General features: G+C 52.8%; 10 protein-coding genes across 11 annotated transcripts; 5 read left to right on the top strand and 5 right to left on the bottom strand.

The window, feature by feature from the left end:
* Positions 1-249: 249 nt before the first annotated feature.
* On the bottom strand, positions 250-1,305 carry CKM354_000699400 (uncharacterized protein; the record flags this gene model as incomplete). Of its 2 annotated transcripts, none has more annotated exons than XM_044802331.1 (1): positions 250-1,305. In XM_044802331.1, the coding sequence occupies one exon, from the start codon at positions 1,303-1,305 to the stop codon at positions 250-252; it is 1,056 nt and encodes a 351-aa protein (XP_044658266.1). The 2 variants fall into 2 exon arrangements, with proteins under 2 accessions (XP_044658266.1, XP_044658267.1); XM_044802332.1 differs by having other exon boundaries at positions 250-648.
* Positions 1,306-3,458: 2,153 nt separating this feature from the next.
* On the bottom strand, positions 3,459-5,099 carry CKM354_000699300 (uncharacterized protein; the record flags this gene model as incomplete). Its single annotated transcript, XM_044802330.1, has 1 exon — positions 3,459-5,099. One exon carries the CDS (start codon positions 5,097-5,099, stop codon positions 3,459-3,461), a length of 1,641 nt encoding a protein of 546 aa, XP_044658265.1.
* An 827-nt stretch (positions 5,100-5,926) lies between these two features.
* CKM354_000699200 (adenylate kinase ADK2) lies at positions 5,927-6,810 on the top strand (the record flags this gene model as incomplete). The annotated part of the gene is made up of 2 exons (XM_044802329.1): positions 5,927-6,092; positions 6,158-6,810. 2 exons carry the CDS (start codon positions 5,927-5,929, stop codon positions 6,808-6,810), a joined length of 819 nt encoding a protein of 272 aa, XP_044658264.1.
* A 758-nt stretch (positions 6,811-7,568) lies between these two features.
* On the bottom strand, positions 7,569-8,582 carry CKM354_000699100 (thymidylate synthase; the record flags this gene model as incomplete). The annotated part of the gene is made up of 1 exon (XM_044802328.1): positions 7,569-8,582. The coding sequence occupies one exon, from the start codon at positions 8,580-8,582 to the stop codon at positions 7,569-7,571; it is 1,014 nt and encodes a 337-aa protein (XP_044658263.1).
* A 239-nt stretch (positions 8,583-8,821) lies between these two features.
* CKM354_000699000 (uncharacterized protein) lies at positions 8,822-10,128 on the top strand (the record flags this gene model as incomplete). Its single annotated transcript, XM_044802327.1, has 2 exons — positions 8,822-8,884; positions 8,938-10,128. 2 exons carry the CDS (start codon positions 8,822-8,824, stop codon positions 10,126-10,128), a joined length of 1,254 nt encoding a protein of 417 aa, XP_044658262.1.
* A 726-nt stretch (positions 10,129-10,854) lies between these two features.
* Positions 10,855-11,271, bottom strand: CKM354_000698900 (uncharacterized protein; the record flags this gene model as incomplete). The annotated part of the gene is made up of 1 exon (XM_044802326.1): positions 10,855-11,271. The coding sequence occupies one exon, from the start codon at positions 11,269-11,271 to the stop codon at positions 10,855-10,857; it is 417 nt and encodes a 138-aa protein (XP_044658261.1).
* Positions 11,272-12,255: 984 nt separating this feature from the next.
* On the top strand, positions 12,256-14,035 carry CKM354_000698800 (uncharacterized protein; the record flags this gene model as incomplete). The annotated part of the gene is made up of 2 exons (XM_044802325.1): positions 12,256-13,566; positions 13,619-14,035. The coding sequence occupies 2 exons, from the start codon at positions 12,256-12,258 to the stop codon at positions 14,033-14,035; spliced, it is 1,728 nt and encodes a 575-aa protein (XP_044658260.1).
* Positions 14,036-14,364: 329 nt separating this feature from the next.
* Positions 14,365-15,355, top strand: CKM354_000698700 (uncharacterized protein; the record flags this gene model as incomplete). Its single annotated transcript, XM_044802324.1, has 2 exons — positions 14,365-14,407; positions 14,475-15,355. The coding sequence occupies 2 exons, from the start codon at positions 14,365-14,367 to the stop codon at positions 15,353-15,355; spliced, it is 924 nt and encodes a 307-aa protein (XP_044658259.1).
* A 22-nt stretch (positions 15,356-15,377) lies between these two features.
* On the bottom strand, positions 15,378-17,417 carry CKM354_000698600 (acetyl-CoA:L-glutamate N-acetyltransferase; the record flags this gene model as incomplete). Its single annotated transcript, XM_044802323.1, has 1 exon — positions 15,378-17,417. The coding sequence occupies one exon, from the start codon at positions 17,415-17,417 to the stop codon at positions 15,378-15,380; it is 2,040 nt and encodes a 679-aa protein (XP_044658258.1).
* Positions 17,418-18,713: 1,296 nt separating this feature from the next.
* CKM354_000698500 (condensin subunit SMC2) lies at positions 18,714-22,256 on the top strand (the record flags this gene model as incomplete). The annotated part of the gene is made up of 1 exon (XM_044802322.1): positions 18,714-22,256. One exon carries the CDS (start codon positions 18,714-18,716, stop codon positions 22,254-22,256), a length of 3,543 nt encoding a protein of 1,180 aa, XP_044658257.1.
* Between the last annotated feature and the right edge of the window lie 123 nt (positions 22,257-22,379).

The raw sequence follows: 22,379 nt of genomic DNA, 5'->3' as shown, positions 1-22,379 counted from the left end.
ATTTCGTTCATGGAATCAAACAGCACGGCTATCTGCTGTTGTATCCTCCTTTTTGGCCGCTCCGGGCGTAGAGAATGACTTGTGCGGTAGTCATACGATTCATCATACTTCTTGCTTGCGATTCCTGTGGCGGTGATAGGCCGACCGTTGCCACTTCATCACACTGTCATTAATGTTCGTGTCGATATTGAGTGTATGCTTGTCGTCACCTTTGAGCTTGAGACACCCAATGCGAAATGGAAGAGCCAATCATGGTAAAGGCAGTGACTGAATGTGTAGATCCGAGAGCAACTTGCAATAGATCTCGTCGTGGGGTCCGAAAGCCGTCTCTTGGTTGATGTGGATAACACCAGCTGCCTTCCAGTCCTGGCCAAGGTTGCGGACCTTGGATGCCGAAAAGCGTCCAACGTGGATGCTATGGCGCTTGATTCTGCGCATCCCCTCCACGGTAGCCATTAGTTGCTCGAACAAGGACCATGCTTCTTGCGATTCGGTATCCGGCTCTCCTCCGAAAGGATCTTCTGTCTCGATGTCGAAAACCAATCCAATATCCTCCGTCACCTTACAAGCTTGAAGGCGACGCACGAACCCCTCAAAGGCAGTCGATGCCGTAATATCGCCACGAAATGCCGTTCCTGCAGATCCCATGGCTTCCTCGTGCGGGCCTTCGTCCGTCTGATGTGCTTGACTTGAGCTTTCGTCGCTGAGATGACGTCTGAAGGCTTCCACAAATGCATTTTTAGCCAGCTCATCCTCGACGCTGATGTCATCAACTGGCCACTCTGCAGTCTCATCGCCGTTGACCCATTCGAACTTCGCTGCCGGATTGTCTGCTGAGTCGGAGATTTCCTCCTGAACGACCTCACACTGGGCAGTGATGTACAGCCCGCGTACCGATGTAGGTACCATTCTGTTGAGATTCTCGATCTTGAACTCGTACCAGTTGTTGCACCCCGCCTTGAGCTTGGTAGCAAGTTGAAAATGCATTGGGGCGGACCTGTGCAGATACTGGCCGATGTGGTCGTTGTGTGTCAAGAGCAAGCGGTCGAGATCGTCGCCAATGCTTCCTGTCACAGAATTGTGCCCGCCCTTGGTCTTGACTAAGGTCAAGTCATTTTGGTACTCGCTCATCGAAATCTTGGTTCGTAGCACATAGGAGTATATGTTGCTAATGGTTTCCCATGGGAGTTCAGAGTCAAGCAAATCTCGACGGCGGTCTTCATCTTCACACGGCGTAGTGGTTGGCTGCTGTTGTTGTTCGTAAAGCTGAGGTTCGAGTCCGCGGAATGCTGTTCGACCAGACATGATGTCTGTTCTGGACGCATTTGCCATCGAATTCGCGGTGCAAACTCACGGCTCAGAAAGGTGGAAGAAAGAGCATCGTAGCAGCAGGAAGGTTGATGTAGAGTGGACACTAGCAAAACCGGGTAGTGAAGCAAGCAGGCAGTGAACGAGCTATGCAGGGTGAATATTTGCATGGGTGTTTCTTTTGTCACCTAATACCATGTGTCAAAGTCGCCAGCTGCTATTGTACATCGATTATAATCCGAATCTTGGAGAGAATATTCACCTGTGTTAAAAGTGCCGGCAACGGCGGGGCATACAGCTCGAGTCGGTTGCGGAATTCTTGGATAACCATAGCCCTAGGGGAATGAAGCTGGAGAGAAGCACAGACTTGTCATCGTGGCCCTTTCCTACTAACATCAAGCCCGATCCCTCTCGCTGGCCAGGTCTCGAGTACAGTGTGGTATCCAGCGTATGGCCAAGGGACCGTGAGAATTCTCGACCTCGGTGCCAATGTACAGGCCCCTTGATTATGTGGGGAGCCTGTTTGCACGATTGGCAATGCTCCTCTGAACATAGAAATACCGACCGGCCTCAGCTGCGTGGCTTGAGATGAGCACAGAAGGTGTTCTGATTCAAATGAGTAGCCCGACGATCTGACAAATGGGGCGTGGTACTGAGCAAAAAGTGCCAGACACAACTTGGTAGATGCCAAACATTGTGTTATAGTTCAGTCAAATGACAGGTGGAAGTGCAGAAAATGCAGAGCGCAGAGGTGACTTGCGGTATCATCACTTGAGATGGGACGGTCTTCCCGGAAGGCGCCTCGGGAGTCAGTAAGTACTTGACTCTGCTCATAGCTCGAGGCTTTGGTACCTGGAGTACAAGTAGTTTGCCGCAAGCAAAGAGTATTTGCTGTATGATGGTGTTTGTCCAAATATGCAATCATGCTGAGCTCAGCAAGAAGCGCAAGCGCCGAAAAGCGAGTTCAAGAGACCTTTCGCTGTTCGTTTGTGGGAAGCCAGCATCCGTGAGATGGCGGGGAAAGGGGAGAGTTTGCTGTAGTCGGCGGCGCACGCCAGTGCAACAAGTGGTGCTGGTTGCCCATGAATGGTGCCTGTCTCCTTCTCAGACCCAGTAGCTTGACCGCGGAAGGTGGTGGCAAGCACGACTGCTACATTGCAACTCGCGAGTAGTCCCGTGCGGCCACAGTTGACCTTCATATATCCCAAACGAACATGCTTCCTCAACAAGTCGACTCGCAAATCGTCGAATTTCGGCAGATCCACACGTATAGAGTGCGGTCGACTTGTTTCTGCTTTTTGCGCGCAAGAGCTCCTCAAGTCACGCGCAGGTCAGGGGTTCGAATGCCGGTTGGTGCATTTATTAATTTTTGCAAGAACAAGCGAGCAGACCTTCGTGAGGGCCTGAGTTCGGGATAGCACATGCTTGACACACATCGCTGATTTTGTTTTCCATGTTGCCCAGTCCGCCGATATGTGTGTAGATGAAATCGGAAACCAGTTCAAGATCGTCAGGCAAAACTTGTAGCAGATCGATTTCGAGCATTCTCTCTTCGCTGCGCATTAAGGTGGGTGGGTGCGTGGCCTCCTTGACCTGCATGTTGTCAGCATGGTCATCTCGTGAAGCCTCAAAGCTCTACTTACTCAGGCCTGAAGAGGAAATGTGCCCCTTGCCATCGCGGCCAAGCCTGCAATCAAGCTTCTGTCATATCCACACGAACTGCCGTGCGCGCCCACCGCGAGTCGAAGCAATGATGATGCAAAACATGCAATGGTCACAACTTGTCACCTCGATGTCGGCAGCTAAACTCATTATTGTGTTCCACGGCTCGCGCGGGAGTACAGTTTCAAATGTTTTGATTATGGGAAGTGATGATATCTATGGAAGCTATGCTTGTCTGCTTGCATTTCCCGCGAGTGATGGAGCAGCGTGGTATCTTGTCCAGAATCCTTCCCTTCCATTGCGCCCTTGCATCAGGCAAATTTTCTAGTCACACATTGATCTTTGAATTTTGGCATTCGCCACTCGGCATGGCAGCCTTCCGCATGACATATGAAAAGCGATCGCGAATACGCCCGCAACCCGTTCTATGCCTCTATTGTAACAAATTTCCGTATCGGCACCGTAATCATTATACGCCCTGGACCATTCTACTTGGTTTCAGTCTTCTCCTGCGTAGGTGATGCACCGTCCTTGGTGCCGGCGGCCGTGCTCTGTTTCTCTTGCTTTTGCTGTTCTGCGAGGTCTGTTTCTGTCTCGAGCATGTCCGACTCGGCCTTGTCCTTGTTCTTGGCAAGAGCTTCGTGTTGTCTCTGTTCCTCCTCTTTCTCGTCGATGTCCTCCTTGTCGTTCACGACCTCGGTACGACCAGAAGCTTTCTGCTCCTCGGCTTGCTCATTCTCTTCTTGAATCAGCTCTTGCTGTTCCTTGATGACTTGTAGCCTCTGCTTGTTCGTTGTCGCGCCTTCGGCGGTGTGCACCTCAAGCTCAATTTCGTGGAAGAGCTCCTCTGGAATGCTGGCAAGCACGGCCTGGAGTGCCGACATTTGACCCTCGAATTCGTTCTCCTTGCCAGTGGCGTACATGAAAGCGTTGCTCAGGACGAGAAGGGTGCTTGGTACTCCATACTTGAGACGCAGGTCAAGCCACAACTGGAGATCATCCCGCAGACGTCCTGGGCTCATGCCGTGAGTGCGAAGACCACGTGCGGCGCAGGCGTTTTGCAGTTCCGGAACAGAAAGCGACTCGACGCCTTCAAAGCTGATAGCCTTGTCGTCGCGCTTGATCTGTCGCATGCGATGGCGGATGGTGTATCGCAGCATAGCATCGGTGCCAAATGTGCCCAAGTTCATGTACTTGCAGATACCAATTAATTGTGGTCTCGACAAGTTGTCCAGAGTCAAATCGTCTTTGAACAACTTGCAGACCTTGATGATGTCCGCCTTTGTGGGCTCCTCTCCAGTGGTCTTCAATTTTCGGAAGAATTCTGTGAACTCCTCTTTCTGCGCTGTGGTTTGAGATACGGGAAGTCCGGACTCACGCATGGTCTGGCGCAAGAAGTTCGAAACCTCTTTTCTTGACGACCGGAGGCGGGAGGCCTTGGACTCCTTGCTCTTTGCGTTCTCGTAGGTGGAAGGCAGCATGTTTGGGAACAGCTTCAGGGCGACTGGAAGTAACAGTTCTGCGAATGGGACCAGGACAAAGACAGAGAAGGGCACAAGGCGACCAAGATCTTGCACGGTCCTGGTGAGCTGGCGGTGTTCTCTTCGTGTGAGCTCGTAGCCTGCCGCCATCTTGAAGGCCAGTTTCGAAGAAATGCGCACTTCGGTGCCCAAAAGTTTTGTACCGTCCCAGTAATGCTGTGCTTCGTGCTTGACCTTCTCCCACATGGTCATCTTTTTCTTCTCCTCCTTCTTTGCAACATCCTTCTTCGCCTCAGCCTTTTCTTCCGCTGCAGTCTCTGCAGCGATTTCGTTCAAAGCCTGTTGCTCGGCAGCCTGAGTGGGGGCGGATTCGGAAGGCTGGTGGGCTGGGATTGAGATCTTCTGCTCCGAGGACTTTTTGTCGGCCTCCTTGGCGATTGGCTTCTTAGCCTGCTCGATGTTGAAGCCAGGCGGCGGACCACCGTTTTCTCCATGATGTTGAGTGTTGGTGGATTGATGCATCCGAGGAACGATAATGGCCATTGCCGGCATGGTCCTAGGCAGGCGAGCAGACCTCGAAAAGGCGGTCCTCGTGCCATGGCGAAGCAGGAGAGGCGCAAGCTGCGCCGAATAGCGTGTGTTCATCATGCTGGCCGGCAGCAGAAGAAGAATAGGTGGAGTCGATGCCCTCGACGGTTTGCAATGCGGGCGGTGATGGGTGGCGGTGGTGGTGAGGTGATGTTGAGAGGGAGAGAAAACAGAGTTGGCTGACTTGCGTCTCAGCGAGTTAGATCTACTGACATCAGCAGCTGCTGCAGCGAAGACGGTAGACCCCTGGTCGTTCCGTTGAAGCCAAGCCCGGACTTAAAACGAAAGCTTCTCGCCGACAGGGTCTGTGGGCCAACTTCTTGTTTGAGAATAACGTAGATACGCAACAACAATATGCTGGGGGCGCAGCGATTGTACGTGAGCTGCCCACTCCGTCGCCTGTGCGAAGATATTCGCATCTCCCGAGCCGTGGACACGTGTAGCAGCTCGGCAGGCCGATCTTCTGCTGTGGAATGTGTACTTTGTAGACGGATTTATGACCGCTGTAAAGGTCTGACCCTCCGTACACCCTCGGCCGGTCGCTCTCGGTCATCACACGAGCTCCTCCGCAGCAGCTCCGCGACAGCGACACCTGCCGTCCCTCGGCGCTGTTTTTGGTTGAACGACACTAGATCTTATCGTCCGCCCATCCCACCCGCCTGCCCTTCCTCTTCCTCTCTCTCACACCTCACTCACCACCCTCACCTTCGCCATGGCCGTCTACGACAGCAGCTGACACATCTTGTCCGCGGAAGGCTCACGAGTCTTCACCTCCACACCCATTGCGCCGGCTCCCGCTTTCCCGAACTGCTGCACTTGAACCACCCGCTTGCGACTCGGCCAGTATTGCCATTCACACAACTTGCGATTCGACATCAATACCAGCCATGCCAACTTCAAGGCTGCGCCGAGCAGCTCGAGTTATTCTCATTGGTGCGCCGGGAGTTGGAAAAGGCACACAGACGGAGCGATTGATGAAGCGCTTTCCACAACTATCTGCCATCAGCTCGGGGGATTTGCTGCGGGATAATGTGCGCAACAAAACACCACTGGGTGAGTCGCTATCCACACATCTTCCATGACGTGAGCCAAATACTGACGTCGCGTGACCAATGCAGGCATCCAGGCCGAATCGCTCATGAATCGCGGAGCCTTGGTGCCCGACGCCATGATTCTACGATTGATCCGCAACGCTCTCACGACCAAAGGCTGGCTCATACCTGCAGATGGCATGCAACCATACACATTGAACTACAGCAACGCAGCCGATCTGCAGCCTGCGCCGGGTGATGCGGTTCCCGAAAGTTGGACGACAATTCCCACTGAGTTGGATACCGATTACCGATACAGTGAACACCCAGATGCGTCGTTCATCCTAGACGGTTTCCCACGCAATGCAGCACAGGCCGAGCAATTGGAGAAGATGGTGCCAGTCAACATGGCCATTCAATTGCATACTCCTACTGAAATCATCCTTGATCGCATCTGCAATCGATGGGTGCATCCATCAAGCGGGAGAGTGTACAACACGACATTCAACGCGCCGAAAGTCGACGGTAAAGACGATATCACGGGAGAGCCATTGATCCAGAGAGATGATGACAAACCAGAAGTCTGGATGAATCGGCTAAAGACCTTTGACGAAAGCAGCCGAGGTTTAGTCGACTACTTCAAGAAGCGTGGTGTACTATGGAGAGTTGAAGGTAACAGCAGCGACGAAATCACCCCGAAGCTATTTGACGAGTTTGAGAAGCGATTTGGCGAAGCTTGAAATCAGCATCGTTTGAAATTGTGTATGCAAAGCTTGCTACGATTGATAGGATGGGAACAAAAGACCGACATGCTGAGCGTGGCGTCTGGCGTATACAGTGCGGGAATCAGCTCGACTTTTGAGACAAGTCTGGGAGCGACCGACTGGGAGAATATCCGGGGGCATCAAATTGAATGCACAGAATGTAACAACAATAGCATGTGTAGTGCTCACGAAATGCATCATATGCACATTGAATATACAACTTGCCTCACTTCTCTTCAGCATTGATGTATGGGAACAAATCGGATCCCCGAATTCCGAGCGGCGATGGGTGACGCCACTGGTGCGAGGCGGTTACAAACTTCCTTTGCCAGTTGTGTCGTGGATGTTGTCCGACGCGCATTTTGCTCGCATTGAAGAGCACACTTCTGTCATTTCCTGCGATCCGGTCGGCTCGTGTAGCAGAAGATGCTGTTCAGCTTCACATATCCCGTGATGTTTGGCGTCGCTGTCTTTGCACGGTGGATTATTCTCAACGAGAAACAAGGACGAACGAAATGCCCGTGGTTCTCCTTGACGCGCTGTCGATTGAGTAGTTTCGTTGCTCGCTTCCACAAATGTATTGAACTTATCTCGGATGCTGTTGCAACGTCCGAAATCAGCAACAAATGCATCGGACATACTCTCGTTATGAGATTCGTCCCGGGCAAAACATTGCTGAAGATGTGGCCACTCAGGGTAGGGAGCATCTTTCATCTCCGGTCATGAAAGATTCTCTATACACTCATCTTCATGGCAATAGACTTGTGCGGCTCGTATCCAACGACTTTAAAGTCCTCCGCCTTCCACCCATCAATACTGCATCCCACTTCTCTCGATATCTCCAGTGTTGGAAAGTCGCGGGGCTCTCGTTGTAATTGTACCTCCAAGGCTTCCTTGTGATCCAGATAGACGTGCGCGTCGCCCATTGTATGCGTTAAACTGCCAGGAACTAGGTCTGTGGCGCGTGCAATCATGTGTGTTAATAGTGCGTATGAAGCAATGTTAAACGGCACCCCCAGACCCATATCATTGCTACGTTGATAGAGAAGACAATGAAGAACCCCGCGCTTGCTGCCATCTTCTCTCGTGCTTGCGTCCTGGGGGAATGAGACGTAGAACTGAGCAAACATGTGACAGGGTGGCAAAGCCATCTTCTTCATATCCGCAGGATTCCAGGCAGACATGATGATGCGCCTGTCGTAAGGGTTGTTCTTGAGCTTGTGAATGACCTCAGCCAGCTGATCCACTCCTTGTCCAGTATAGTCGGTGTGGCAGTCCTTGTACTCGGCACCGAAATGCCTCCATTGGAACCCGTAGACTGGCCCAAGGTCGCCTTCTTCACGGTGGGAAAGGCCGACGCTGTCGAGGTATTCTCTGGATCCATTACCATCCCAAATGTGAACGTTCTGGTCCTGGAGAGTCTTCGCATTGGTATCTGCTGCAACGAACCACAGCAGCTCTGCTACCACCGCGCGTAGAAAGACGCGTTTCGTGGTAAGGAGTGGCAATACTAAAGTACCATCGGGTTTTGAAAGAGTATATCGGTGCTGAGGAGGGAAAGGGATAGAAAGTGTGCCAGTTCCAGTTCTGTCGGGACGATGTTCACCATGTTGTAGAATGTCTCGAATGAGGTTCAGATATTGGTACTCTTCGTGTGGCTTCGTGTGACCATTGACAGTTCCATTTTCCGTCTTGACCTGAAGCTGAGGCTCAATTGCGGCGCTGGATTCGACTGCTGCTGGCGACATTGTGACTTTGATCTGGTGTTCTGTTATCAAGAAGTCTTGAGAGACGCGTCGTCGCGGGGCAGACGCGCTTTCCCTGCACGAGCACTTTCGGGCGGAAAACGGCAAGTGACGACAAATTGTGGCGTTGGCACTCTGTGGCTGGCCGACTCCGACAAGCCGACAAGCACGCTTCACCAAAGCATGTGAAAGTCGACGCCTATGAGCACTCTCTGCGCACCTATCGCCCCCACGTACACATCATGGCGATCAAGCAGCAGAGCTGGACGGCATACGCCTTTGATTTCCTTCCTATGATTGCTGCGGTACGCCTAAATCACGAGAAAGACCCGTTGCCAACGTACTGACCACCGCGCAGCCCGTTGTCGCCTTCTTTCTCGCCCGACAGATTATCGCCCACTTCGACCCCGATGCCAAAGCCAAGAAGGAAGCGCAGCAGAAATCCGCAGCAGTAGAATCCCGGCTTCATTCTATCTTCAACACTCACGAGACCTACGACGACGAGCATGATGACGAAGACTCCGGCTTTGTCGAGCGACCGAGGAAGCAAGAGCTTGCACTGAACACATACGAGCAGACTATCGCTTCGGAGGTAGTCGCACCGACAGAGATACCTGTTACATTCGACGATATAGGCGGCCTGGACCAGATCATAGAGGAGCTGCGCGAAGGGGTGATATATCCGCTCACGATGCCTCACTTGTATTCGAATCATTCCAGTCTTCTCACTGCTCCCTCTGGTGTACTGCTCTACGGACCTCCTGGATGCGGAAAGACTATGTTGGCAAAGGCTTTGGCACGTGAAAGCGGCGCATGCTTCATTAATCTGCATATCTCAACTCTGACGGAGAAATGGTACGGTGACAGCAACAAATTGGTGGCGGCGGTGTTCTCGCTTGCTAGGAAACTACAACCTTCTATTGTATTCATTGACGAGATCGATGCTGTGCTTGGGCAAAGGAGAAGCGGTGAACACGAGGCAAGTGGCATGGTGAAGGCCGAATTCATGACGCACTGGGATGGTTTGGCTTCGTCAACGACAGAGGGAGGGAGTCAAAGGATCTGCATTCTTGGGGCAACGAATAGGATCCAGGATATTGACGAGGCCATTCTGCGACGCATGCCAAAGAAGTTCCCAGTCAGCCTACCGAATGCTGCGCAAAGGAGACAGATTTTCGAGTTGACATTACGCGACACAAAGATCGATCGAAGGAAGTTCCAAAATGGCGCATCAGCCTTTGATCTGGATGTGCTCGTGCGTGTCAGCGCTGGCATGAGTGGGTCCGACATCAAAGAGGCGTGCAGAGATGCCGCCATGGTACCCATCCGAGAATACATCAAGGAGCAGCGGCGAAGCGGACAGACTATGAATAAGAGGATTAGGCCCGATGCTGTCCGAGGTTTGCAGACAGATGATTTCTTTGGACGAAGAGGCGGTGCTCCTCAAATGCAAATACAGGAGTCGGACGATGATCGTGCCGGCGATAACAGCGACAGCACGGAGGAGGTGGAAGAATTTGACGACACTGAAGAGGTCGTGCGTCGCTGATTTCGATACCTGAATGTTAGCGTTCTCTGCTCACTCCACCCAGCGCACAGAGGTAGTGCACCGGCGCGAACATAGACAAGTGTTACAGCCTTAGTAATCGCCTCGAATTTCCGCCCGTTTGGCTCTCACGTTCTACAAGCCTGCTGGCTTCTAGAATTTCAGATGGATCAGAGAGAACTCGGAGCGTCTTTGCCGCCCACAACTGCTTTGGCGAGCAATATCGCCAACCTCATGATATTGGTCCTATGGGTTCGAAAATTATCTGGAGCACAGGACGATGTTTGTTTTATGCTTGGAAACAGCATCTTCTTCACTACTGGACCCACGATGTTCAATAGCAAGTTCCCGGCTTATATCCGTGATGCCGGCTTGCACATTGAGGATCAAATCGGGTCTCCAAGCTCTCCGTTAATGCCGTTGACCTGGGTCGTTTGCGGCGCCTCAGCCTCGTCCACGTGTGGGTCGACCAGACTGGCCACAAGTTGATCGGATCCGTGGGCAAAAACTTATTCCCACCATGTGCGCGATTCAGTGCCACCTGACCTACATTCAAGCGTTTTGATCATTCTCGCAGCGACGATGTCGGAATGTCGGTTTATGAGAATCACATGCGGGAGAGCAGTTTTCGGTCAGCGATCTCAGAAATAATTCTGTAGGTTGGGTGCGGCGAAGCATATTCATCTGCCGATGATGCTAGATAGTTGGAGCCAACAATATCTATTGGCTTCAAAATTCTGCGGAACTTAGATCTCTACCATTCGGACTGAAGTTGGTTTCGACGCCAGTACTTTTCGGAGTACCATCCTTATTCCAGTACTCATCTTCCAATATTTCAACCTGTCCCTTCAACTGTATGGCGCCTTCGATCTTGTTTCTCCATTTCGGTCTTCGTTCCGGGAAGACCTCAATCTTGGGCACAGTCTCATTGATAATATTCTGGTCATCAAGAACGCCCGCTCGCAAGCCTATACAGTCCTGCACATTGGGGTTGCCTCCTGAGCGGAACAGAACTGTTCCACAGGTCGCACAGAAGTGATTAGTTATCTCGCGGTCGAAGTCAGATCGCTTCGTCCAAGTTTTTGGCGTTCCGGATATGATTTTGAAGTTCTGTTTGGGAATCTGATAGACTGAGATGTCTGCCATTTGCGATCATCGTCGCACCAGCAGATTGCCTTGTCCACTCATCAGATATGCTTCGTGGCTGGTGGCGGAGAGCCTACCGTGAACATGGGCTCTCCTTCGTAGGAGATTTTGATGTCTCCGCATAGGCAGCTGCCGGAGGGCATTTTGCACGCTGAGCGATGTTTGCTCCTGCATGTCAGCTCAGAATCATCTGTCTTTTATGGTGAAGTCTGAAGGATTCGTTTGTTGCCTATCAGCTCGGGTACCACATGAAGCTGCGAGTCATCTTGTTCTTGCTTATGATGCGAAGTCGATTCTCTGCACACGACGTGACCAAGGACGCAGCCTAGTGACTTCGCACGTACAACAAACCCTATGATCGTTTGAGGGTTTCGGCGTGTCATGGAAAGACTTGTCGGCCACACCTGCCAGTATGGCTGCCCGGCCCGGTGGCTGCTCGCCGGTGTCACGGTCAGACTTCGCGTTGCCATGCTGTCTCCACGGGGTGCGGTCTGGCGCAGCGATGCCGGGCACGGATGCGGTGGTGTGGCATCCCTCCCCGATGAAGAGAAGTGTTCCTGTCTTCACGCCCGCCCTCATGAACGTGGCGGAAAGCTAGCACTGGTAATCGTAGCATAGAGGTATGCAACGGCAAGTTCCAAAGCACAGGGGACTGTGTTGAGAGCGTGGTCATTGCGTGTAATCTGCGGAAGTGAGATCTCTTCGGTATCGCAGTCGTCAACGGAGTGCCGCAATAGGCTATCTGTTCGCGGATGGATACTGTAACACAATGCGGATCCGTGCCAAGGCAAAGATGCGCGGAGGATCCGATGCCGCTGTGCTTCTTAAGCCGAGGGCGGATGAGAGGGGACGTCACGGCGAGCTCTGTTCTTCTACCATTTCGCCTGCACTCCGCAAAAGATACATTGTATGCCCTCCATTCCTCTCCGCTCCACCTCGTCGTCTCTTTAGCTAGAAGACAGCGAGCGCTCCCACTCCACGAACATGTCGACCCGCCGCATTGTATCCAAGGGAAAGCTACTCCAGAGCTTGACGCTTCGACCTGCAGCTCCAGTTGCCGCCCGATTTACCAGAATGCCGCAAAACCCCAATGCTGGCCAACAGGCCGTTCGACGACTACACGCGACGACTCGACACCTGCAAGGCACCACTTCTGCCGCGACGACAGCGACCGAATACCCAACGACTCACGAGAAAGTGCAACAGCCATTGAACACCCAGAACTTCATCGATAACAAGTTCATCGACTCTCAGGCTACACAATGGATCGATCTACACGACCCGTCCACAAACAACCTCGTTACCCGCGTGCCACAGTCCACAGATCAGGAGCTGAAGGCGGCAGTAGACAGCGCTGAGAAGGCATTCCCAGCATGGAAGGCGACCAGCGTGCTGCACAGACAACAACTCATGTTCAAGTATGTGGCGCTGATCAGAGAGAACTGGGACCGCTTGGCGGCAAGCATTACACTCGAGCAAGGCAAGACTTTCGCAGACGCCAAGGGCGATGTCCTCCGTGGTCTGCAAGTTGCAGAGAACGCATGCGGAATCACCACACAAATCACAGGCGAGGTGCTTGAAGTGGCCAAGGATATGGAGACACGTTCATACCGCGAGCCGCTGGGTATTGTCGCAGCCATCTGCCCCTTCAACTTCCCAGCCATGATTCCTCTCTGGACCATTCCAATTGCTGCCATCTCTGGTAACACCGTTATCATCAAGCCCTCGGAGCGCGACCCAGGTGCCACCATGATCCTCGCTGAGCTCGCGGAGAAGGCTGGCTTCCCACCTGGAGTGATCAACATCATTCACGGTGCAGCCAAGACTGTTGACTTCATCATTGACGAGCCTCGCATCAAGGCCATCTCTTTCGTCGGATCCAACAAGGCCGGCGAGTACATTTTCAGCCGTGGCAGTGCACAAGGCAAGCGTGTGCAGGCAAACTTGGGCGCCAAGAACCACGCCGCTGTCCTACCAGACTGCAACAAGAACGCTACCTTAAATGCCATCGCTGGTGCTGCATTTGGTGCGGCTGGCCAGAGATGTATGGCACTTTCCACCCTCGTATTCGTTGGAGAGACCAAGGACTGGGCTCCTGAGATTGCTGAGCGTGCAAAGGCTCTCAGCATGAATGGCGGTTTTGAGGAAGGCGCCGATCTTGGCCCAGTCATTTCTCCTCAGGCGAAGGAGAGAATTGAAGGGCTCATTGCATCTGCTGAGAAGGAGGGTGCTACGATTGTACTTGATGGGCGTGGCGCCAAGCCAAAAGATCCCAAGTACGCCAATGGCAACTGGGTAAGCGCACTTGATCACAAATACGAAGCAACGATGTACTAACACTTCGCAGGTCGGTCCAACCATCATCGCAAACGTGACCAAGGACATGCAATGCTACAGGGAGGAGATCTTCGGTCCAGTGCTCGTCTGCTTGAACGTGCCAACCCTCGACGATGCGATCAAGCTCATCAACGACAATGAATACGGTAACGGAACCGCCATCTTCACGGCATCCGGCGCCACAGCTGGCAAGTTCCAGAAAGAGATCGAGGCCGGACAAGTCGGTATCAATGTGCCGATCCCAGTGCCGTTGCCAATGTTCAGCTTTACAGGAAACAAGAAGTCGGTTGCAGGAGGAGGCGCAAACACATTTTACGGCAAGCCAGGCTTGAACTTCTACACACAATTGAAGACTGTGACAAGTCTGTGGAGAAGCGAGGACGCTATTAGCACAAGGGCGACTGTGAATATGCCTACTCAGTCGTGAAAAAACAAATGTAAAAGCATTGGTTCTTGTGAGTGTGAAAATACCGAACTTGTACGATGCAATGTAGTGAACGAACGATCAACGACAGGCAAACTCCACAAGTCCGTCCTAAAGTCCTGACATATCTTGCCCCACGATTGATAAGCTATAATGCGTTGCACGGGAGGTTGTGGTGTGGAGATCACGGAGTTTACGATCCTTCGGAGTTGTCTTCGTGTTAGGGTTTCGTGTATCAATGGTCATACATAAAGCCCACTGCTTCGCATTGTTGTTTCAACACCTTAGTGACACCAACCCTAATACTCAGTGTTCGACACACGACCGCCGATATGCCGCCTCCACGAGGCACACCCAACGTCCTCGAAGGACCAGGTATGTTGAAATTGGCATACCTCGATCCCCTTCGGAACTTCCCCCTCCACATACTAAACAATCCCAGGCGACTACACCATGACCCAAAAAGTCTTCAACGACACCTATCCCTTCATCGACCCCACCAGAGCCAACCTCACTGAAAAATACGTCTTCATCACCGGCGCGTCGAAAGGACTCGGCCAACAAATTGCAATCTCATTCGCCAAAGCCGGAGCGTCCCACATCGCCATCGGTGCCAGAAGTTCGCTCACCACAACCTCCGACCTCATAAAGTCTTTCGCCCTCGCAGCCGGCCATCCTGAGCCCCAAATCCTCCCTGTAAATCTCGACATCGCTTCCCGCACCAGCGTCTCCGCAGCCGCGGAAACCATCTCCCAAGCCTTCTCCGGAAAACTCGACATCCTCATCAACAACGCCGGCATGATGTCCTCAAATGAGCTCATCGGATCCTCCAATCCCGAAACCTGGTGGGACGAAACGATGAACATCGATCTCCAAGGAACTTATCTCATGATACGATCCTTCCTCCCTTTACTACTCGCTTCTTCCACAAAAACCATCATAAACATCTCCTCTGTCGGCGCACACCTCGTCAATCCCACGCTCTCCGCATACCAGATCTCCAAGCTCGCCGTTCTTCGATTGACCGAGTTTGTAGCAGCAGAGTATGCAGATCAAGGACTTGTGGCGATTGCTGTGCATCCGGGAAATATCTTGACAGATATCGTAGGGAATGGAGAAGGGATGGGTGAGGGATTGAAAGCGGTCTTTACCGAGACCCCGAGGTTATGTGCGGATACTTTGGTGTCTCTGTGTAAAGAGAAAAGAGAATGGTTATCGGGAAGGTATGTGAATTGTACGTGGGACCTGGAGGAGCTGGTCAGTGAAGAGAAGAAAAAGGAGATTGTTGAAGGGGATAAGTTGAAGGTGAAATTGGTTGTTTGATTTGGGGATATTAATAATATTTTCAGTCGTCTTTCTTTCCGTCAGGAGCCCAACTGGCTTGTATGCTTGAGCAGACTGCTACGTAATCGTTCCATTTCTGCTCGTTTTCGATGACGCCTTCTCCAGTCCAGAACATCGTCCAATTGCTGTCTGGTATTTGCCAGCTACCTGCTGCGCGCTCGAAGTACCATTTGTTGACAGGATTGTCGGTCCTGCTGCGCCAGCATACACCGTTTGGGAAGCAGCTGCGAACCATCGCTTGGAAGACGATATCGGCCACGCCGCTCGAACCTTGTGAGCTCTGCAAGACAGCAAATTTGTCGAGATATGGTACTAGCCGTTGCGGGTCGTTGACTCCGGGCGGCATTTCCCAGGTGAGGATCGCGCCGCCTTCGTACTGTCCGGCGACGATGATGCCAGCGACGTGACTGTTCACTCGCTGTAGATAATGCTTGACATTCAGTTTGCGTCGGAAACTGTTTTCGATCAAATGAACGAGACGAGGAAGATCGACGCGCGGATCTTTCTCGAGCTGAAGTGGAGTTCGCCCAACGCTTGGCTTCTGCCAACCACGCGTCCTGCCTACTGATGGAATAACACTGAGTGGCATGCCTTTCCGGAGCACAGTGCTCGCTTCTGTCAGAGGCCCTTCATCGCTGTCGTGTTCCTTTGGGGCCAGTCGAGCTGCGGGTAGCGATGATGATATTACAGGCTTGTTTGTGAGAAGGTTGTGGATCAGCGGGTTCTTCTGTCGTCTTGTTCCGGTAGCGCCGAGTGGAGAGGGAGCAGCGTCCGTAGCTGCTGACGAGCTTGCGGCTTCGTGTGGTGAGACAATGAGTCCTGAAGATGATGATGGTAGTATGTGCAGGCATCTTCGAACCAGCTCTAGGTTGTCACGATGCTGGTCGTAGAAAGCTGGGCCTCTGCTGTTTGTTTCGTCTTGGCGAGCCTCTTCTGCGTATTCTGCCAGTTCGCTCTCCACTAGGTCGTACTCTTGATCCAGATTAATGAAAACGTGCGCTCCGTGCCCTCTGTGCTTGCTGGGAATACCTCCCACGGCATCCAAAACAACGATTCGATCGAGGGACACGTCGCCATAGTTGTGTGCCGCATCCGGATCCACAGGTTTCTCCTTTCCAGTGAGATATTTGGTCAAAGCAGCCATGATGTCGGCAGCTGCGACTTCCACGAGTTGCCCCGAGGTGTTGTAAGCCAGTGGCGATACGATCGGCACCATACCACGACTCAATGGATCCATGATCAAGTTCGGCATCGCTACTTGCAGCTCCATCGTATCGATGCCCTGCTCCCAGTGATCTTCGTACGTTTCAAGAGCATTCGGCACAGATCGAGCACCCTCGGGATTATGACGATCTATGGCATCGCAAAGCCGATCTGCTTGCTGGGCGAGCACGCGTCGCATTGTTTTGGTATCAGCCAATTGTTCTGCGTGGTCTTCAGCTTGAACGTTGGAAGGATTGATGTCCAGAACGAGGATCATGGCCATGTCAAGTTTGACCAATTGAGAAATGGTCCGCGCAAGGCCGTCCAGAGTGAAGTCGTCAATGGCTTCTGGCGCTTTGAGGCATGCTAGCGCCACATGTAGTTCTTGCTGGGGTTCCTGCACTTGCTGTTCGCGGAAGGCGTTTTGAACAGTGAATTGTGGAGTGTTTGCAATCGCCCTCGCAGGAGTGTACAGTCCGCCAAGATTGACACCGTTGTGGTCCTCTGTCTGTCTGTTGCGGTGGCGGGAGCCATGGGAGTCATCTTTTGGCGCTGCATTGCTTGGGCCCAGGTAGGCTCTGGTTCGTGCGGACTGCTCAAATCGAGCAAGATATTGTTTGGCATCGCGCTTGGTAGCATTCGCCGTCAGCACATTCATCACCAACTCGCGCTGCTTGGCGGCGTCGTCGGCCCTCGCAGCATGCTTGCCATTGGCAGTTGGAGGTGGAGGTGGCGGTGTGGTAGAGTTGGAGTATACGCGGCCGCATTGGCTGACAGTCAACTTCTTAAGTCCCCCGTATACGTTTGCCTTTCCAGACGCCAACATAGAGGTAGTCATTTTCCATGTCAGTACAGGAGTGGTGCGAGCAGAGGGAAACGTCTTTGATGTCTGGGCCCAATGCCGGCAGTAGCCCCGAAAATGGCGAGCAAAATGCGACGCGGTCCCCTGCTGCTACGGCGGCGTGGGGTGGTGCATCTGGGTCCAAGGCGGACGGGCGCAGTCGAGTGTTGCACAAGTGGCAATGGCAGCCCGAGGAGGGAGGGAGGAGAGGGAGTCAGTCACGATCCGCTGCGGCACTTTGGGATGCGCGCGACTTTTTGTTATCTAATCTGATCATCTGATGCTTCCGACGACGACGTGGCGGGCGCGCATCGCTTGGCCTGGGCGGTGTATTGATCGTGGCGCGGCCAGGACGCGGTCGATGTGCTCGAGCGACTACTGCGCCTGCTGCGATCTAACCGGCCTGCCAGACCCGCAAGTGCAGAATTTGTGCAGAAAGTGGCCGACCGTTCTTCTTTCCGCACGAGAACTGCAACGCGTGGCCAGGGTCTGCATCGTGCCTGTCCTGTGCCCTGCTGCGTCGAATACGATTCAGACCGCGGCGAACTCACTCCGCTCTGCTCTCCTTCGACGCTCCAGAAGCTACCAAGCGGAGATGCAACACCTCATTTGCTCGCCGTAATGCGCGGCAGATTGGGAGTATGCCGGGGGCTATTGAGATAGACCAATATCGTAGCCTGAGGCTACACGAGGGCTCGCATGCCCGCCTGTCACGTGGCGAGCCATCGTTCGGCATTTACATCATCTGCCGTCCTGGAATAAGCAATGCGTGCGGGACTGATGTATCACGAGAGCTGGCCGTGGGAGCTCATTAGAGATGGCGGTCGTGGTCTCTCGTTCGCGGGATCAACAAGCAAAGATGTTGTTCCACCCTTGAGCATTCTGAATTTAGCCCGGGAGGTCAAATGCTGCGTAATGCGTGGCCGGACAAGCTCAAACGATCATGTACGATTTCGGAGCGTACTGGACAGGCTTTGGTAAAGCTATGCCATTGTCACTTCCTGGCCTTGCTCCTTGCCAGTAGGCTGAGGGAGACGCGGCATGATTTGGTCGAAGTGTCGCATAGAGATGATTCAAGCCTTGCTGAACCTAGTGAGAACCTGGCGTTTATGTAAGCATGCGGAGGCTGGATAATAATAAAGGCGAGGTACGTGCAGCGCGGAACAGCGGTTAAATGCTTGGCGCTCGCGTGGGCCGACCTTTGTTTACTCCGCCAAACAGTGCAACGAGAAGTCCAACGACACCACTATGCGCACCTAGCGACCTGGACGACGCGACATACCCACCGCCACGATGCGCATCACCGAGCTGATTATCGACGGCTTCAAGTCGTATGCCGTGCGCACTGTCATATCCGGCTGGGACCCCACCTTCAACGCGATCACTGGCCTGAACGGATCTGGAAAGTCGAATATCTTGGACGCGATATGTTTTTGCTTGGGAATCGGCAAGTTCGAGCTGTTGCGCGCGACCGGCGGAGCGAGCGATCTCATCTACAAGAGAGGCCAGGCTGGCATTACAAAGGCATCAGTCACGTTGGTGTTCGACAATGCCGACACCGCGAAATCGCCAATTGGATTCGAAGATGTGCCAGTCATCAACGTAACGAGACAGATCGTGCTGGGCGGCACCAGCAAGTACCTCATCAATGGACATCGTGCGCAGCAGCAGACGGTGCAGAACTTGTTCCAAAGCGTGCAGCTCAATATCAACAACCCCAATTTCTTGATCATGCAGGGAAAGATTACAAAAGTGCTGAACATGAAGAGCACCGAGATCTTGGGCATGGTGGAGGAAGCGGCGGGCACACGCATGTTTGAGGACAGGCGCGAGAAGGCGCTCAAGACGTTGGCCAAGAAGCAGACCAAGGTGGAAGAGCTGGAAGGTCTGCTCAAGGAAGAAATCGAGCCGAAATTGGAGAAGCTGCGCAACGAAAAGCGCGCTTTCCTGGAATTCCAGAGCACGCAAAATGATCTGGAGCGACTCACGAAGTTGGTCATCGCCTATGATTACATCAAGAGCAAGCAGAAGATGGAACAGAGTGCACAGGATTTGGCGGCGAAGAAAGAGCGTGCTGCAGAGCTCGAGGTCAGCGCAGAGAAGCTCCAGCGTGAGATCGGTGTGATTGAAGAGGACAAGGAGAAGGTGCGAGCGGCTCGTGATAAGGAACTTCGCAAGGGCGGCAAATTCGCGAAACTGGAGGAAGCGGTCAAGGAGCATTCGATCAGTCTAGAGCGACTAGATGCTCAGCTAGAGCTCAAGAAATCTTCAATGGCAGAGGAGCAAGAGCGTTTGCAAAAGATGCAAACGACAGTGAAAGATCTGGAAAAGGAGTTGAAGCAGAAGACCGAAGCTCATCAAAAGCTGCAGCAGAACTACGAAGCAGCGAGCAAAGAGCTTGAGGAGCAGAGAGCGGAAGTGGATAAGAAGGAAGAACTGCTTCAGACCCTGCAGACCGGTATTTCGTCGAACGCTGGATCCGATGGAGGCTATGCTGGTCAACTCTCCGCGGCTCGTGATAGTGCATCGAAAGCCGGAACGGAGATCGAGCAGTCGAAGTTGAAGATCAGCCATCTGGAAGCGCGCATCAAGGAGGATGAGCCACGCGCCAAGAAGGCTGAGAAGGAGAATGCTGGTCTTCTGAAAGATCTGGAGTCGCTGCGAGCACAAGCAGCGAAATTGCAGACGCATCTGGAGAAGCTTGGGTATCAGCTAGGCAAGGAGGAAGAGCAACAAGCAGAAAAAGCACAGCTCGAGAAGCGCGTGCGGTCATTACAAGGTGAGGCTGAAGGACTGCGACGGCAGGTCGCAGGACTGGACTTCTCCTACGCGGATCCCGAGCCGAACTTTGATCGAAGGAGAGTGAAGGGCCTTGTTGCCCAGCTTTTCAATCTGCCTATTTCATCGACAGAGGCAGCCACAGCACTCGAAATTTGCGCGGGTGGACGACTGTACAATGTTGTAGTGGATACGGCGAAGACGTCCTCTGCACTGATCGAGAACGGCAAGCTTAGACGACGAGTCACCATTGTTCCGCTGGACAAGATCGATGCGTCCAGAGCAGATGCTGGAAGAGTCAATGCTGCCAAGCAGCTCTGCCCTGGAAATGTGCATTTAGCGATCAACCTCATTGGCTATGCTCATGAAGTCGAAAAGGCTATGGAATATGTGTTTGGCAATACCCTCGTCTGTGCAGACGCAGCCACAGCGAAAAAGGTCACATTCGACCCTTCGGTGCGAATGATGAGTGTGACAGTCGAGGGTGATACATACAATCCGAGCGGAACGTTGTCAGGCGGCTCAGCAGCATCAGGAAGCGGTGTTCTGCTCAAGTTGCAAAAGCTCAATGCAATCACCCAGGCACTGGAGTCTGAAGAAGCAAAGCTTGCCGCCCTCGATGAAACTATGAGGCAGGATGCCCAGAAGCTGAAGAGTGCGCGCCAGTCGAAGCAGGACTTGGACCTCAAGACCCATGAGATACAGCTTGCTGAAACGCAAATAGCAAGCAACTCATCCAGTAGCATCATTGCTTCGGTACAGGAGATGAAGAACACGATTGTTGCTCTCAAGGAGAACATTCAGACTGCGAAAGCACGTCAATCCGAGGCGAGCGCCGAAGTGAAGCGTATCGAGAAGGATATGAAGGACTTCTCATCCAACAAGGGCGCCAAGCTTGAACAACTACAGGCTGAGCTGGACAAGCTCAAGAAGGCCTTAGCCAAGACACAAGGGTCTATCAAGCCACTCCAACAGGAAGTGCGCGATGCCAGTGTGGACGCCGAGCAGATTGGTAGCGACCTGACTACTGCACAAGAAGAGCTCCATGACGCCGAGACCACACTGAAGGGCCAGCAAGAGGAGCGTGCAGCGCACGAGGCAGAGCAGAGGCAAATCCGTGACAAGCACGCGGAAGCTGAAGCCGCCTTGAACGACGAAAGAAAGAAACTCAGCTCATTTGACGACGAAATTGCTGACCTCGATCGCGCCGCGAAGAGAAAGACTCAGCAGATCTCAGATGAGAAGATTGAGGGCCAGAAGCTTGGCCACGCCATCGACAATTTTGCAAAGGCGCAACAAGGAGCACAGCAAGCAGTGTCAAGTTTGGAGAAGGAATATGACTGGATTCTCGAAGAGCATTCATCCTTTGGCCGAGCGAACACGCCATATGACTTCCACAACCAGAACATGGCAGAGTGCAGGTCCAATTTGAAGAACGTGACAGAGCGCTTCACAGGCATGAAGAAGAAGATCAACCCAGCTGTCATGGCGACCATCGACAGCGTTGAGAAGAAGGAGCGCGATCTCAAGAACATGATGCGAACAGTGATCCGTGACAAGAAGAAGATTGAGGAGACTATAATCACATTGGACGAATACAAGAAGGAAGCTCTACACAAGACGTGGTCGAAGGTCAACGAGGACTTTGGACTCATCTTCAACGACCTTTTGCCTGGCAACACTGCGAAATTGGATCCTCCCGAAGGCAAACATATCAGCGATGGCCTGGAAGTCAAGGTCTGTCTCGGCAAAGTCTGGAAGCAATCACTTACAGAACTGTCTGGAGGGCAGCGATCGCTAATCGCCCTCTCGCTCATCTTATCGCTTTTGCAGTACTCGCCTGCACCTATGTACATTCTGGACGAGGTCGATGCGGCGCTGGATCTTTCACATACACAGAACATTGGCCGACTGATTCGGACGAGATTTAGAGGGAGTCAGTTTATCGTTGTAAGTCTTAAGGACGGGATGTTCACCAACGCCAACAGGATATTCAGAACGAGGTTTATGGATGGCACGTCCGTTGTGCAGGCATTGACGCCTGCTGACATGAAGTGATGGGATGATGTTGGGTATACCACGGGTTGGCGTTGTTTGTTTAGAAGCGAACTCTGTTCATATTTCGTAGCTGGCGGTTTTGTGTTGGGCGTATTCTGTCGAGTTCGTCGCGACTGGTTCAGT

This window comes from Cercospora kikuchii (genome assembly GCF_019650295.1).
Source record: "Cercospora kikuchii DNA, contig_00004, whole genome shotgun sequence".
Classification (NCBI taxonomy): Eukaryota; Fungi; Ascomycota; class Dothideomycetes; order Mycosphaerellales; family Mycosphaerellaceae; genus Cercospora; species Cercospora kikuchii.
Note: the sequence above shows the minus strand (reverse complement) of the source record. Positions and strands in the feature narration are given on the sequence as shown.